The sequence below is a fragment of the Acipenser ruthenus genome, chromosome 2, assembly GCF_902713425.1.
Source record: "Acipenser ruthenus chromosome 2, fAciRut3.2 maternal haplotype, whole genome shotgun sequence".
NCBI classification, from domain to species: domain Eukaryota; kingdom Metazoa; phylum Chordata; class Actinopteri; order Acipenseriformes; family Acipenseridae; genus Acipenser; species Acipenser ruthenus.
Genome location: NC_081190.1, coordinates 89,429,805 through 89,442,788, shown reverse-complemented (window position 1 = coordinate 89,442,788; position 12,984 = coordinate 89,429,805). Strand labels below are relative to the sequence as shown.

Genomic DNA, 12,984 nt, shown 5'->3' with positions numbered 1-12,984 from the left:
AAGCTTTCTGGAAATCTAAATAAACCATGTCATATGCTTTGCAATTATCCATTGCAGATGTTGCATCCTCAAAAAAATCAAGCAGGTTAGTTAGACACGATCTCCCTTTCCTAAAACCATGCTGACTGTCTCCCAGGATACTGTTACCATATAGGTAATTTTCCATTTTGGATCTTTTTGTAGTTTCCATAAGTTTCCATAGAATAGAAGTCAGGCTTATTGGTCTGTAGTTACCTGGTTCGGTTTTGTCTCCCTTTTTGTGGATTGGTATTACGTTTGCAATTCTCCAGTCTGTCGGTACAACCCCTGTGTCAAGAGACTGTTGCGTGATCTTGGTTAGCGGTTTGTAAATAACTTCTTTAATTTCTTTGAGTACTATTGGGAGGCTCTCATCTGTTTATTTTTAAGAGCTCCTAGTCCTTTTAACACTGCCTCTGTTATGCTAAAGTTATTTAAAACTGGATAGGAACAGGTTGACATGTGGGGCATGTTGTCCGTATCCTCCTTTGTAAAAACTTGTGAAAAGTAATAATTTCATATATTTGCTATTTTTTTTTCTTCGTCTATGAATTTGCCATTTGTATCTCTTAGACGTTTAACCTCCTCTTTGAATGTTCTCTTGCTTTTATAATATTGGAAAAACATTTTGGAATTGGTTTTAGCCAATTTTATTGATCTATTAAACCATTTTGGCCATTTTGTTTTAGATTTAGATTTGTCTACTTTTGGGATGTAATTGTTTTGTGCCTCAAGTACTACATTTTTTAAAAAAACAGCCATCCTTTTTTCTGTGGATGTTTTCTCTATTTTACTCCAATCTACTTCTATTAGTCTCTGTTTCATACCTTCATAGTTTGCTTTTCTAAAATTGTAAACCTTAGCTTTAGTCATTACTTTTGGGGTTTTAAAAAGCACTTCAATTGAGACCATGTTGTGGTCTGAGTTTGCCAATGGTTCTCTGACCTCTGTTTTAGTTATTCCGTCTTCGTTATTTGAAAAGACTAAAATCAAGGCATGCCTCCCCTCTAGTCGGTGCCTTGACAAATTGTGTAATGAAGCAGTCATTTGTCATTTCCACCATTTCAATTTCGTCCGTCATGCTCCTCCCCCATTAGTATATCTTCTCCTTCGCTACACGCATTTATAATGTCATTGTATAACAGATTATTTTGCTCGGCGTCTGAATTTGGCGATCTATAGCATGCTCCTATTATTATGCCCTTTGAATTTTTGTCCATTATTCTGACCCATATCGATTCTGCGTTGTTTTCTTTGTCCAGATTTAACACCTGGGCTTCAAGACTATTTCTTATGTATAGCGCTACCCCTCCGCCTCTTCTGTATTATATATAGTCAGTTTGCCACAAAATGATTCTTTTACATTGGATAGAATAGGAATGATTTTGTACCAGTGGTTTTTATCACAATATGTGGTTGATTCTTATATTAGTGATTCTTATTAACAGAGTGCACTGTACTTTTAACATGCCGCAGACTATTTTTATTGTTTTAAAAAAATTACATTTGTAATTGTACAACATGACATATAAACACGACACACAACTTTCGTCTCAATTTTCACCTTTACTCAAATGTACAATATTCCTCATTGCTGTAAAATTCAAATGGATTCAGTCTGTCTCTTTGTGGAACTGTAACTCAATCCAGCTGAGGTATGCTGGCATTATATCCAAATTTAAACTACCTCCAAGGAAGGTTTAAATTTAAACCACCTTTCACATGTAAACATGGATTCAAATTAGTGGTGCAATGTGATTATATTTTAAGTTTTATGTTTAAGAAATGCTTAAACTTGGATTAATGTCAAACAAGGATTACATATAAAACCTGCTTTAAAGTTTTGTGCAACATGATTAAAATATAATCCTTGATTTAATCTGGGTTGGTGGTTAATCCACGTTGGTTCATTCAACCCTAAGGGTTTCTCTACTCACATGCAGCATAAAAGATTCAGAAGAGCAAATTGACCAAGTATCATAACACAAAAAATAAACTAGCTAATAAAGAACATTTTTGTAAATCATAGAAAGCTGACTTCTCTAGATTGGAGATCAAAGTTGAAGTTATTTATGTACATCAGTAAAACTCCACTTAGTGAAAGATGCCAGGACAGTAGTCAGCTGCCAAACATCTCCCATTAGTAAAGGTCAAATAACATACAAGTGCTAATCTCCATGGTAATTGACAAATTAATACCTCACTGTGTACACACTGATGAAACAGTAGTACACTGATCAATCTACCGTTATTGTTCATTAACAGTATATCTACAATTCATGTGACTTGCTTTCTAGAAGTACCGAAAAGAAGATGGTCTAATGGAAGGAGACCTCTTTCAAAAACTGCCAAAACCTCATGTCATAAAAATGAAATCTCCATGGGACCGTGCTACCTTCCTGTTTCTAAGTGGAGGAAGTGTAATGTACAGTATTATGTACTGTTTTCCCATTTAATTAACTATATTCAGAACACTATGACGTTTGTAAGCGCTGCATTTTTTTTTTTATCAAGGAGGTTGGTGTTTTTTTTTTTTTTTTTATTGTGTTGTACAGTACCTCCCAGCATCACAACACATTCTACTGTCTTCTGCATAGACCAAAAAATATAAAACAATACAATATGACAGGCAAACTTTTCTTTTTTTTTCAAAGGAGTCAGTATAGAAAATCCTTGTTGAATAAAACTCAAGAACTGGTATTTCCTACTCCTGTTTGATCATTTGAAAAGTGGTAAAACTGCATTCTTCACTTATTCTCAAGTGCTTTCGAGAAGGCGAGACAGTGTAAGTGACAGTGACAGTTATAATCGGCACAAGCCTTGTACTGTTGGCATGAACTGACAAATCATGATTGCTCTTTAGATTTCAAATACCCCTCTTCGGTGCTTTGTTGTTTCGTCAAAGAGTCCATGAAGAAAGCCTTTCATGCGTTGTGGCAACTTTATGTGTCTTTAATAGGTATCTGCTTCAATGAAGTAGCATGGTTTTATAGCCCTCCCTTACTGGATTATTCATATACTGGTCAAGAGTCACAGTGCCGCTGCTCAACCATAATTGCTATTAGAGAGGAGAAACTGGTTGAGTGGAGGAAGCACTGCAGATCCTGGTTTGAAATCCCTGACTGTGTGCGTCATGCTGCCATTGGGGGTCAGGCCATTTCCTTTCTTTGTCTTCAAGCCTCACCTAGACTGACTATTGCAGAAAGGCTGCATTAAGATTGATTGCTAAACAGAATGCAACAGCTCTTTAAGCAAGTGACATAAATTTAATGAGCAAACAGCCATGTTTGCTTTGCTAATACCTGATATTATTATTATTAATAATACTTGTAATGGTAACAGTGATAATTATTTTGGAGCATTGTGGTTGGTGCTTTTAGTTTATTTTTAAACTGCAATTTTAGGTTGTGAAAAACCTTGAAAACAAGGTACAGAAACGGTTTAGTAAACCGTTTAGTAAAATGAGTATGTTTGGCATAGCTGCTAATTTGCGTAAGCTGACCCACATTATTATTATTATTATTATTATTTATTTATTTCTTAGCAGACACCCTTATCCAGGGCGACTTACAATCGTAAACAAAAATACATTTCAAGGATCACATTACAAGTATTAATACAATTAAGAGCAAGATAAAATACAATCACTTCGATTCTAGCAAGTACACATGGTTTCTGTTTAGGAAAACAGGGTACTGTAGGTGTGCTATCAGTTGAACATATTTCTCAGTGTTGTTGGCTTTGCACAACTATTTTAATGCTCTTAATTTGGAATTCTTGGAATCTGATTTATTTCCACAGATCTCTTGTGATGGTGTAACTTGTGATAGTGCAGTTTGTTATATATCTTGACTCCATCTTTTTTATTTTTATGATTGATGCCACATGTATTCTTGATGCAAAATCTGTATGTTTGTGTAAAAGTGTATGTATGAGTCCAACCTATGCTTAAATATCTGGGTTTACCTGTAATTCATCAAAACAAACTCATTGCACGACTACTTATTATACAAGATCACATCAGTTTCAAGTGACTTACTGTAGCGATTGAACAACTTGTTTTACAAGAAGAAACATACAGCACATCGTGTAATTTCCCAACATTTCAAACATGAGATCAGCTGGAAAATAATTAAGAAATTATTCAATATATGGTTGAAGAACCTAGTTTTGGGGTTTACGTTGTGGGTAAAAGAGAAAATCTGAAACAATAAAAGGTCGGTGGGCAAGTAACAGTTTTTAGGTGATGATTTTTAAAGGCTAAGGTCTACCATTTTAAGATTTTGGGTGGGATATGCTGTGCAACAAAGTAACATAAGAAATCTGTGAAATGTAATGTTAAAGTTTATCTTTTTGGAGCCAAAGATTCTGTCGTGACAAGAGGAAGCTGTGAGGGACCTCGTGTCTCTGTCTACAGAAGAAAAGGAAAGGAGGATCTTTTCACTGTTTTGATAATACTACAACTCCCTAAGGAGGACTTCCCCTGTCCTAATAACCCCTTTAAAAGATAACTTCACTGTCAAGTACATGTGCAGACCCTGTACATTAATTTATTTATTTTTAAAGTTAGCTGAAACATCATGTCATTAAGTTTTGCTATGACCTGTGTTTGAATTATGGAAGGTAAAGATTAAAAAAAAACAAAAAACATTGAGATATACCTTTTTGTTTAAAGTACAAGGGTTTGTTTCCCTTTGGTACCAGTCTTTGATTACAGGTTCCATTACAGGTTCAGCTGTTGTGCTTGCCCATGCTGCTGTGTTACAGTTTTCCATGACTTGGATCCAGTGTACTGGTAAAAACACAAAGCTCAAAAATGATTGTTTTTTATTTTATTATTGACTGGTCTCCTGCAGAAGCATTTGTGCTCTTTTTTCTGGAGCTGGCAAGCTTGCTGACGTTGATGCCTGCCTGTACTAGTCTCTGCATTGTTACACTTCTGTTGAAAAACCTGGTAAACAAATGACCCTGGAAAAGTGTCCGATTGCTCTTCCCCTTCCCCTTCACACCCTTTTCCTTTATAGCTTCAATGTGGACTCTGGGGACCGATTGAGAAAAGCCATTAAAGCTATTTTGAAACAAAACCAAAAGAAAACAAAATCACAATTTACAACTGAAATCTGTTCATATACTGTATAACAAGCAATAACAGAAGGAAAAAAAAGGTAAAAACTCAGTGATGTTCAAAGATTTGCTGTCAGAATGTTCACGCTAGTTGTGGAGTTCTTCCTTAAACACTTGACATAGTTTAGTCTTGTAGGTTATAGTTTTCCTTAGTAAAATGACCCAATCATTTACAAACTTGCTATTCTTCTTCGAAGAACAGCTGTTATTAAAGTCTTTCCACACTCTTTATTGCAGCATCCTACTTCTAAAATCAAAGCACATTTCCAAACATTTGTACGTGTTTTTAAAAACGCAGGGAACATACATTACAGGGAATCCAATATATAAGAATAAGCTAGGACTGCTCTAACTGTAAATCAGTTGCCTGCATTTCTCAACTGTGTTAACAGCAAAATTAATCTAGGGTTTTGTTCCACACTGTGTAGCAGGTATTGTAAGTAAAAGAGGACACCTGGTGGAAATGCTCGCAAATTACATCATCGTTAAAATAGTTACCCATACCAGTATTTCATGCATAGAGATTGCCAGTGGAATATATAATATAAAGACTTTCAACTCAAGGCCGTTGACCCAATTCCAGCTGTCAATTCAGTTCCAGCTTTTATCTTCTGCTGGTCTTAAATACAGAAATAATCCTGGGGGCAATTCGCTGACCAGAAGACATGTGCCTGCTTGTCACTACTGTATGTGTCACTAAACAGTGATGTTGCATTGCCTCCTAGTGGAAAATAGCCATACTGACTGTAAAAAAAGGCCTAGTCAAAGATTCTATGCTGAAATGATTTACTATTATTTGCATTGCAATAGTGAGACATTAAATATTTATAGGCAAAGTTGCTGAAACCTATGGTTTTTTTATCAGAAGGGTGTGGTTTTGTTCCTCCTTGAAAAAAATTGACTAGAGAAGATGGGGAAATTGCCTATTATATATGAAGTGGTCAAAAATGAAATTATTAACATGTACATATTTTTTTTCTGCTACAAGTATCATAGTTTACATTTTAAGAAAATGAAAAGCAAAAGTCTTTCAAGTTTGAGAATATTGTGTACTTTGTAACTTGGATCCCTCTGGACATAACAGGAGTTATTTAAAGAAATTCGGAATGCCAGCAACTTTTCTTAGTTGTTGTTAACGGCACCAACAACACATACAACAGCCTCAAACTGTTGCATGACTATCAAACTTTTCATTAACAAATAGAAGTTATTTAATAACTCCTGAGTTAAAGCTTTGTGAATAGGTCCAGGTTTTCAATAGCAGCACTTTTTCAGTACACTGTTCTTTGTAATACAGTATGTTCTTCTTTATCACCATGGATTGCAATCAATATTTAAAAGTCTGATTGTTACTCAAGGCGTTCAGTATCTTGGCAAAAATAACCACATTTCACCAGCTACAACAGGCAACATCATATACACTTGAACATCTTTCTGATGTTTTGGGTCTGCAGCCAAAGCAAACATTATACGTTGTGTGCAAAGATAGAGTTAAGCCAGATGTGCAGCAAAATGTTTTGTCTCTGGATAGCATGTTCTATTGAAGGGATCCTAAATATAATAGCATTACAATGCTCCCCTTTGTTTTAACATGCATTCTCTATCATTTATTAAACTTTGCTATACTTATACGATGGAAAACTTTTAGGTTGTCCCTTAAAAGTTGCCCATAGTAAAAGCATAGCAAAGTGTGAAAAATGCAAAATACTTCGCAAATTTATGGTGGTAAACTTTTTCAGGTACGGTATTGCCTGGTACTGTTCATTGCCGAGCAAATTAAATACTTGTGGGTTGCTGCACTGACATTACAGTAGTGAGGAGGTTCCTGGGTCATTCCTGCAATAAGAAAGAGGGTATTGGTGATACATCTGTCTATGACTAAACCCACCCTTTGATGTCATGATCATAACCGGCCTGAACAGCCTTGGGTTACATATATCTGTGTAATGTGCTCCGCTTGAATAATACACATAGTAAAATACCTTATAGAATACCTGGTGTGAATTGTATATAATACACAACCAGTATTTAAACATGCAGAAATTATCCAAATATTTGTAAAATGGTACACTTTATATAAACTATGGTATTCAAAATAAATAATTACTGTTTGTTCTTATCTCCCCATCTCTCTCACTCTTGCAGAGAATGCAATTCTGGGCACAGACATTGACCTGCAGAGCGTGGAGAACAATGCTGTCTGTCTGGAGAGCTTCTTCAAGGCCTGGCTGCACGACCACAGCTCTGACAAAGAGCATCTCCACCTGCTCCTGCCTCCGGGGGATTTCACAGATAAGAGCAGCTCAAGTTCAGTACTGATAAAACAAAACAGAGTGGGGTAATGCAGGGTATCCCATAAGGCATCGAGCATCATAGGCATGATTGTTAGTATTGGTTGCCTCTCTATTTCTTTCAGGTGTGAAATGTCTTAAAGCAAAGAGGAATGAATTCTGATCATTTTTCTGTGTTGCAGCCTGATTTATTGTATGATATTGCCTATGATGACTTTTTTATGAGACACCCTGCAGTATAAAATAAAACCTTTGGTTTTACAAACATTTCTGTTACCTCTGTGGTTACCTGTTGTGTTGTGTGCAGCAATCTTCTGTCCATGTTTCATACTGATATTATGAATATGCTACCAGCCCTTTATTTCTGTGATCAAGAGTACAGTTCTGAACTGTATATTATATATTTTAAAGATTCAGCTCTTGCCCGGGGATAACCTTGTGGGCATCATACCCTGTCGAGTAGTGTATTCTGTTTCAGTTCAGTTTGACATCAAGGCTCCCATTTTTGCATATTATAGGATACTGTTTCATGCTGTCACTATATAGTATGTAACAGGACTGAGGAAAGACCCAGTAACTTATGAGAGAGCTACAGAGGTCAGTCCTTATGAGTGTAAAAGCTTTATATCATGACCCTGGTTTAAGTAAATAGGAAACTGAAAAATCTGTGAACATCCCAGATGAAACTAAAACTTTGCAAAGGTCCATGAAGTTGGATTTGGTTGTTTGGTTAGATTTCCATGCTTGTATGCACCTTCAAAAGTACTTGTTTTTAAACTTGTAATTATGAGCACTCAAAAAGTATTGTGAAATACCAAATTCAAGAATAAATAGGAAATTCACCCTTCCAATTAGCAGGGTGGTTGTGGTTGTGGTTTTGTTTATGGCCTGCAGGCTATAAGTATTTTTCCATCCATTCATATGTTCAGTGCTTTCTGATATTACAGAGAATGTTTAATTCCTTGTGGCCCGTCGAGATTATAACACATGCTCGGGAAGTACTGAAGGACTTGGAGACCTTTGTCACTACTGACTGACATTTGTACCTGCTAAGTTGCTTCTGATTTTTATGTTTGATGTTTTATGATGTGTTTTTTACTTCTTATTTATTGTATTTGATCTTGTTTGCTGTGGTGGTGTGATTGTAACATGATCATTTGTTCTCAATTGACTCATCTGGATAAATAAAGGTTCCCTTTCAAGTACAAAATGTAACCGTTGCTGAAACCTGAATATTCTATACTAAAGCTGCTCAGCCAGTCATGCCCGCCCCCAGTCTGTCTGTTGAGGACAAGTACAGCAGATGCTCTTCCTGCCTGGGGCCAGAGCTTGCCAAGGAGGCACTGACTAACTGCAGTTTCTGTGAGTTGTGTGCATCTTTCTCCAAGCACATGCTCTCCTGCAGCTCTACAGAGCGCTCTGCATCCCTTACACCTGCACAACACTCTTCCTCATCACCCTCTGGTAGGGAGGTGGCTGCACCCTCACCCCGTGGCTGTGTGCCAAGGGAGAGCAGGCAATGCACCCGGGAAAGTAGCCCACACAGGAAGCCGTCTTCACAGTCTTTCTCATTCTGCTCTGCCTCTCCTTCTCCTCCTCCCTAGAGGAAGAAGAGTCACCGTTCCAAGTGATCAGCAGACTCAGAGCAGATTGAGAAGCTCTGGGTAGCAGTTTCCCACCAAGGAATGGTGCTCTCAGACTTACTGCGTGAACATTCAGTGCCACATGCCCCGTTTGTCCCCTTGAAGTCCCAGGGGGCTACGAGTGCAGATTTGCAGCAGGATGGCATGCTGTCTATCGCCACCTCTGAGGAGGTGGGCGAACAAGAGCTGGTGTTCCCATCTGAGGATGTGGAGTCAGACACACATCCCCGGCGGTTAAGCACTTCCTGTCGGCTGAGCTTCGACCACCGATCAAGAGGGCCACTGCAGTTTTGCCTACAAAAGGTGAGATAAGTCGGTCCATCTTTGATGACAAGCCTAACACCTCTCCCGTCTCCCCCCACCAGTACATCTGGATTTTCTTTTTGACATCCAGTCATCCTGGGGTCACCCGGCTTCAGCTGCTGCTGTTTCCCGGTCTATGGACACCCTATATAAGGTCCATGATGCGGAGAAGCTGGGCCTGACCCAATTCCCACCGGTGGAGGCTTCAGTTGCCACATTGGTACAGGTGCTGGGTCTCAGGTGATCCTCAAGCGTGCCTAATCCAAAAGGTGTGCACTGTTTTGTAATTCGTGTGAAATGTATGTAGTTCATATTTCTCAATTTAAGGAAGACTGTAATTGCCAGAAATGTTCTTTTTCACAGATCTTGTTACAAAAGATTGCTGAACTAGAAAAACAATTAGAAATAGTAAGATGCATAAATGAAAACGAGCAGTTTATTGAAAACAGTTTAAACCAAACAAATAACACTTGGTTAGTTCTGGACTCTATAGAAGAGACTGCACATGATTTAGATTTTAACTTTCAGAATGTCCCTGCTCCAAGCACCATTTTGAAATTGCAACAAGACTGGGATGAATATGTATGTGCTGAGGAACCTGAAAAGGTGAAAGTTGACGAAAGTAACTGGGAGCCTGTTAGAAAAGTAGGAAAGAGGAGGCTGAGGCTCAATGATCAAGATACAGTTAAAATTAATCTATCAAATAAATTCCAAGTATTAACTACAGATGACTACAAGGTAGACAAAATCAAGGGGTAAATGCTGCTCATGGGAGACTCAATATTACGCCGGGTCGATAGTAACTTTTGTCATAAAAACCCTTTACACAGGACTGTTACATGCCTCCCAGGAGCCGAAGTTGACATTGTGTCACAAGTGCCTAATTTTTTTAATGGATATAAAAAGAGCCTGTGGTCATTGTACATGTGGGTAAGAGATAGAAAATCAGAGGTACTAAAACTATAAGGTATTAAAAACAAAAAAAAGAAAGAATCAGGATGCAAAATTGTGGTGTCTGGCTTATTGTTATTGGTAGAGGGGATGAACACTACAGTAGAGTGAAAGCTATAAATAATTGGCTAGTTAAGTAGTGTGCGCAAGAAGAGCTATGATTTATAAATAACTGGGATTGCTTTTTTGGAACTACTAGATTCTTCAAGAGAGATGAATTGCACCTAAATAGGGATGGGCTAGTAGGCTAGCCACTAACATTGGAACTAGGAACTGGGGAGGGGAGGGGGTTTAAAGAGGTTTGCCCTGTGCTGAATATTAAAAAAAAATAAAGTTAAAATATCTTACCACTCACAGTATTTACTGGCTTTTAACAAACCTTGTGGTGTTTGTTTTAGTAATCTTTATCAAATCCCTATTACCTCTGCCCAACTGCACCCCTCTGATAATACAACTTTACGCCTTTTAATTCATAATTTTATTAAGGACTTTAACCTGGATATTTTAGCTTGAACTGAAACTTGGCTTGGAGCTGAGGACAATGTTCCCTTGATTGAGGCTTCTCCTCCAAATTATTTTTTCATTCATAAAGCACGGGGAGGGTGGGGAGGTGGACTTGCCACTATCATCTGTTATGAATATTTAATTAAACAGAGAATTTTTGAGGGATACTCATCTTTTGAACTGTTAACTTTAACAGTAAATAACGAATTACCTGTTTTTATTGTACTTATACTGTACATCGTCCGCCTAAGTCAAACGTATCATTTTTTTTTACTGAATTCAGTGATTTTTTATCACTATTGTCTGTCAACTACGATAAGATTCTTCTATTGGGTGATTTTAATATCCATATCGATATTAAATATGATTCTAAATGTTCAACATTTTTGGGGTTATTGGATTCCTTAGATTTTGTCCAGCAAGTTCAAGGTCCAACTCATAATCATGGCCATACTTTAGATTTAGTAATTTCCTGTGGCCTGGTTGTTCAAAATATTATAACTACTGACCTCACTATTTCTGATCATCTTGCAATTCTTTTTTTAGGTTAAATTACCTTACGCTACAGATCGTATAATCAAAACTAAGTTAGTTAATTCATCAACTGCGGTAAAGTTCTGTGAGGCATTACATTTTTCGCCTGTATCATTAGATGAGTTGGTTAACACCTACAACACCTCCATGACTAACATTTTAGATACTATAGCACCAGTTAAAACTCGTAGGGTGTTTTACAAAAGAAGCACACCATGGTTTAATGACATGAATCGTAAACTGTAATGTGAGGATCGTAAATTGGAACACAGATGGAACATCTTCATGTTCATTTCTTTGTGTTACATAGGTACACTCTACTTATACTTCTAATGAAAGAAGACATACACCAGAGACTTGTATAAAATAACAATTATTTATTGATAATAATAGAATGGATGTCTAAATTTGCATGGAAAAGCCATCAAGCTACCATATAGGAAGGTTCTGTCCCAGGCTAGATAGTCATACTATTCCAATCTGATTGAAATAAATAAAAAGAATCCTATGTTTCTTTTTAGTTCCATAGATAAATTAGTAAATCCACCTTCAAATACTTCTACCCTCACAATTGGCTCCTCTTTTAGTTGCAATGACTTTAAGAAGTTCTTGCAAAATAGAATACTTGACATTAGAGATCAGATTTTACAGACTCCTTCTATTTAAACTATTCTTTCTTACCTGAAACTATTAGACTTGATAGAGCGATGTTGGAGGCTTTTTCTCTGATTACCTTACAAGACCTGACAGCATTAGTTCTGCATATGAGACCTACTACTTGTGCCCTTGATCCAATCCCTACCAACTTTTTAAAATATGTTTTATTTTGTGTTATTAATACATGCATTTTAACAATTGTGAATTAATCACTTTCCTCTGGTATAGTTCCCTCTGCATTTAACGTTGTGGTGGTAAAGCCCTTGCTCAAAAAAAACAACCTCGACCCTAAAGCCATAAACAACTATAGGCCAATATCCAATCTGCCATCTTTATCAAATATTCTAGAGGGAGTTGTTGCTAATCAATTACACAAGTTTCTATCTTGTAATACTGTATTTGAGAAATTTCAGTCTGGATTTCGTGCTGCACACAGCACTGAGACAGCCCATGTTAGGGTAGTAAATGATCTTTTGATAAGCTTTGACTCAGCCTTTCCTTCAATTTTAATTTTCCTAGATCTTAGTGCTGCTTTTGATACTGTGGACCATTCCATTCTATAGAGTCGTGAGTGAGTTTGTCAGGAGGTGTCCTATCTTGGTTTAGGTTTATCTTTCCGATAGGTTCGTTTGTCTCTATCGGGGAGATGAAGTCTGATTTGTCAGAAGTTTCCTGTGGTGTTCCGTAGGGCTCTATCTTAGGTCCTTTGTTGTTTTCACTATATATACTGCCTTTAGGTGATATTATCCGCAGGCATGGAATGAATTTCCATTGTTACGCAGATGACACTCAGCTATACTTGTCTCTGGATTCAGGCAGTCCTATTAGCAGCTTGCCTTGCTGACATCAAGTGTTGGATGTCACAGAGTTTGTTGAATTCTGACAAAACAGAGGTCATGCTTGTAGGCTCACAGCATCAACTAAAGAATATCAATTTACTAAAAATGAGAAATTTGGGG

General features: G+C 37.2%; 1 protein-coding gene across 1 annotated transcript in view; it reads left to right on the top strand.

Annotated features, from left to right (window-relative positions):
* Positions 1 to 12,984, top strand: part of m1ap (meiosis 1 associated protein) — a 51,859-nt gene that overhangs the window by 22,983 nt on the left and 15,892 nt on the right. The window contains exon 4 of the mRNA XM_059003386.1: positions 7,288 to 7,449. Coding sequence (XP_058859369.1) covers position 7,449 — 1 coding nt within the window. The 5' untranslated portion in view covers positions 7,288 to 7,448. The remainder of the gene's footprint in view (positions 1 to 7,287; positions 7,450 to 12,984) is intronic.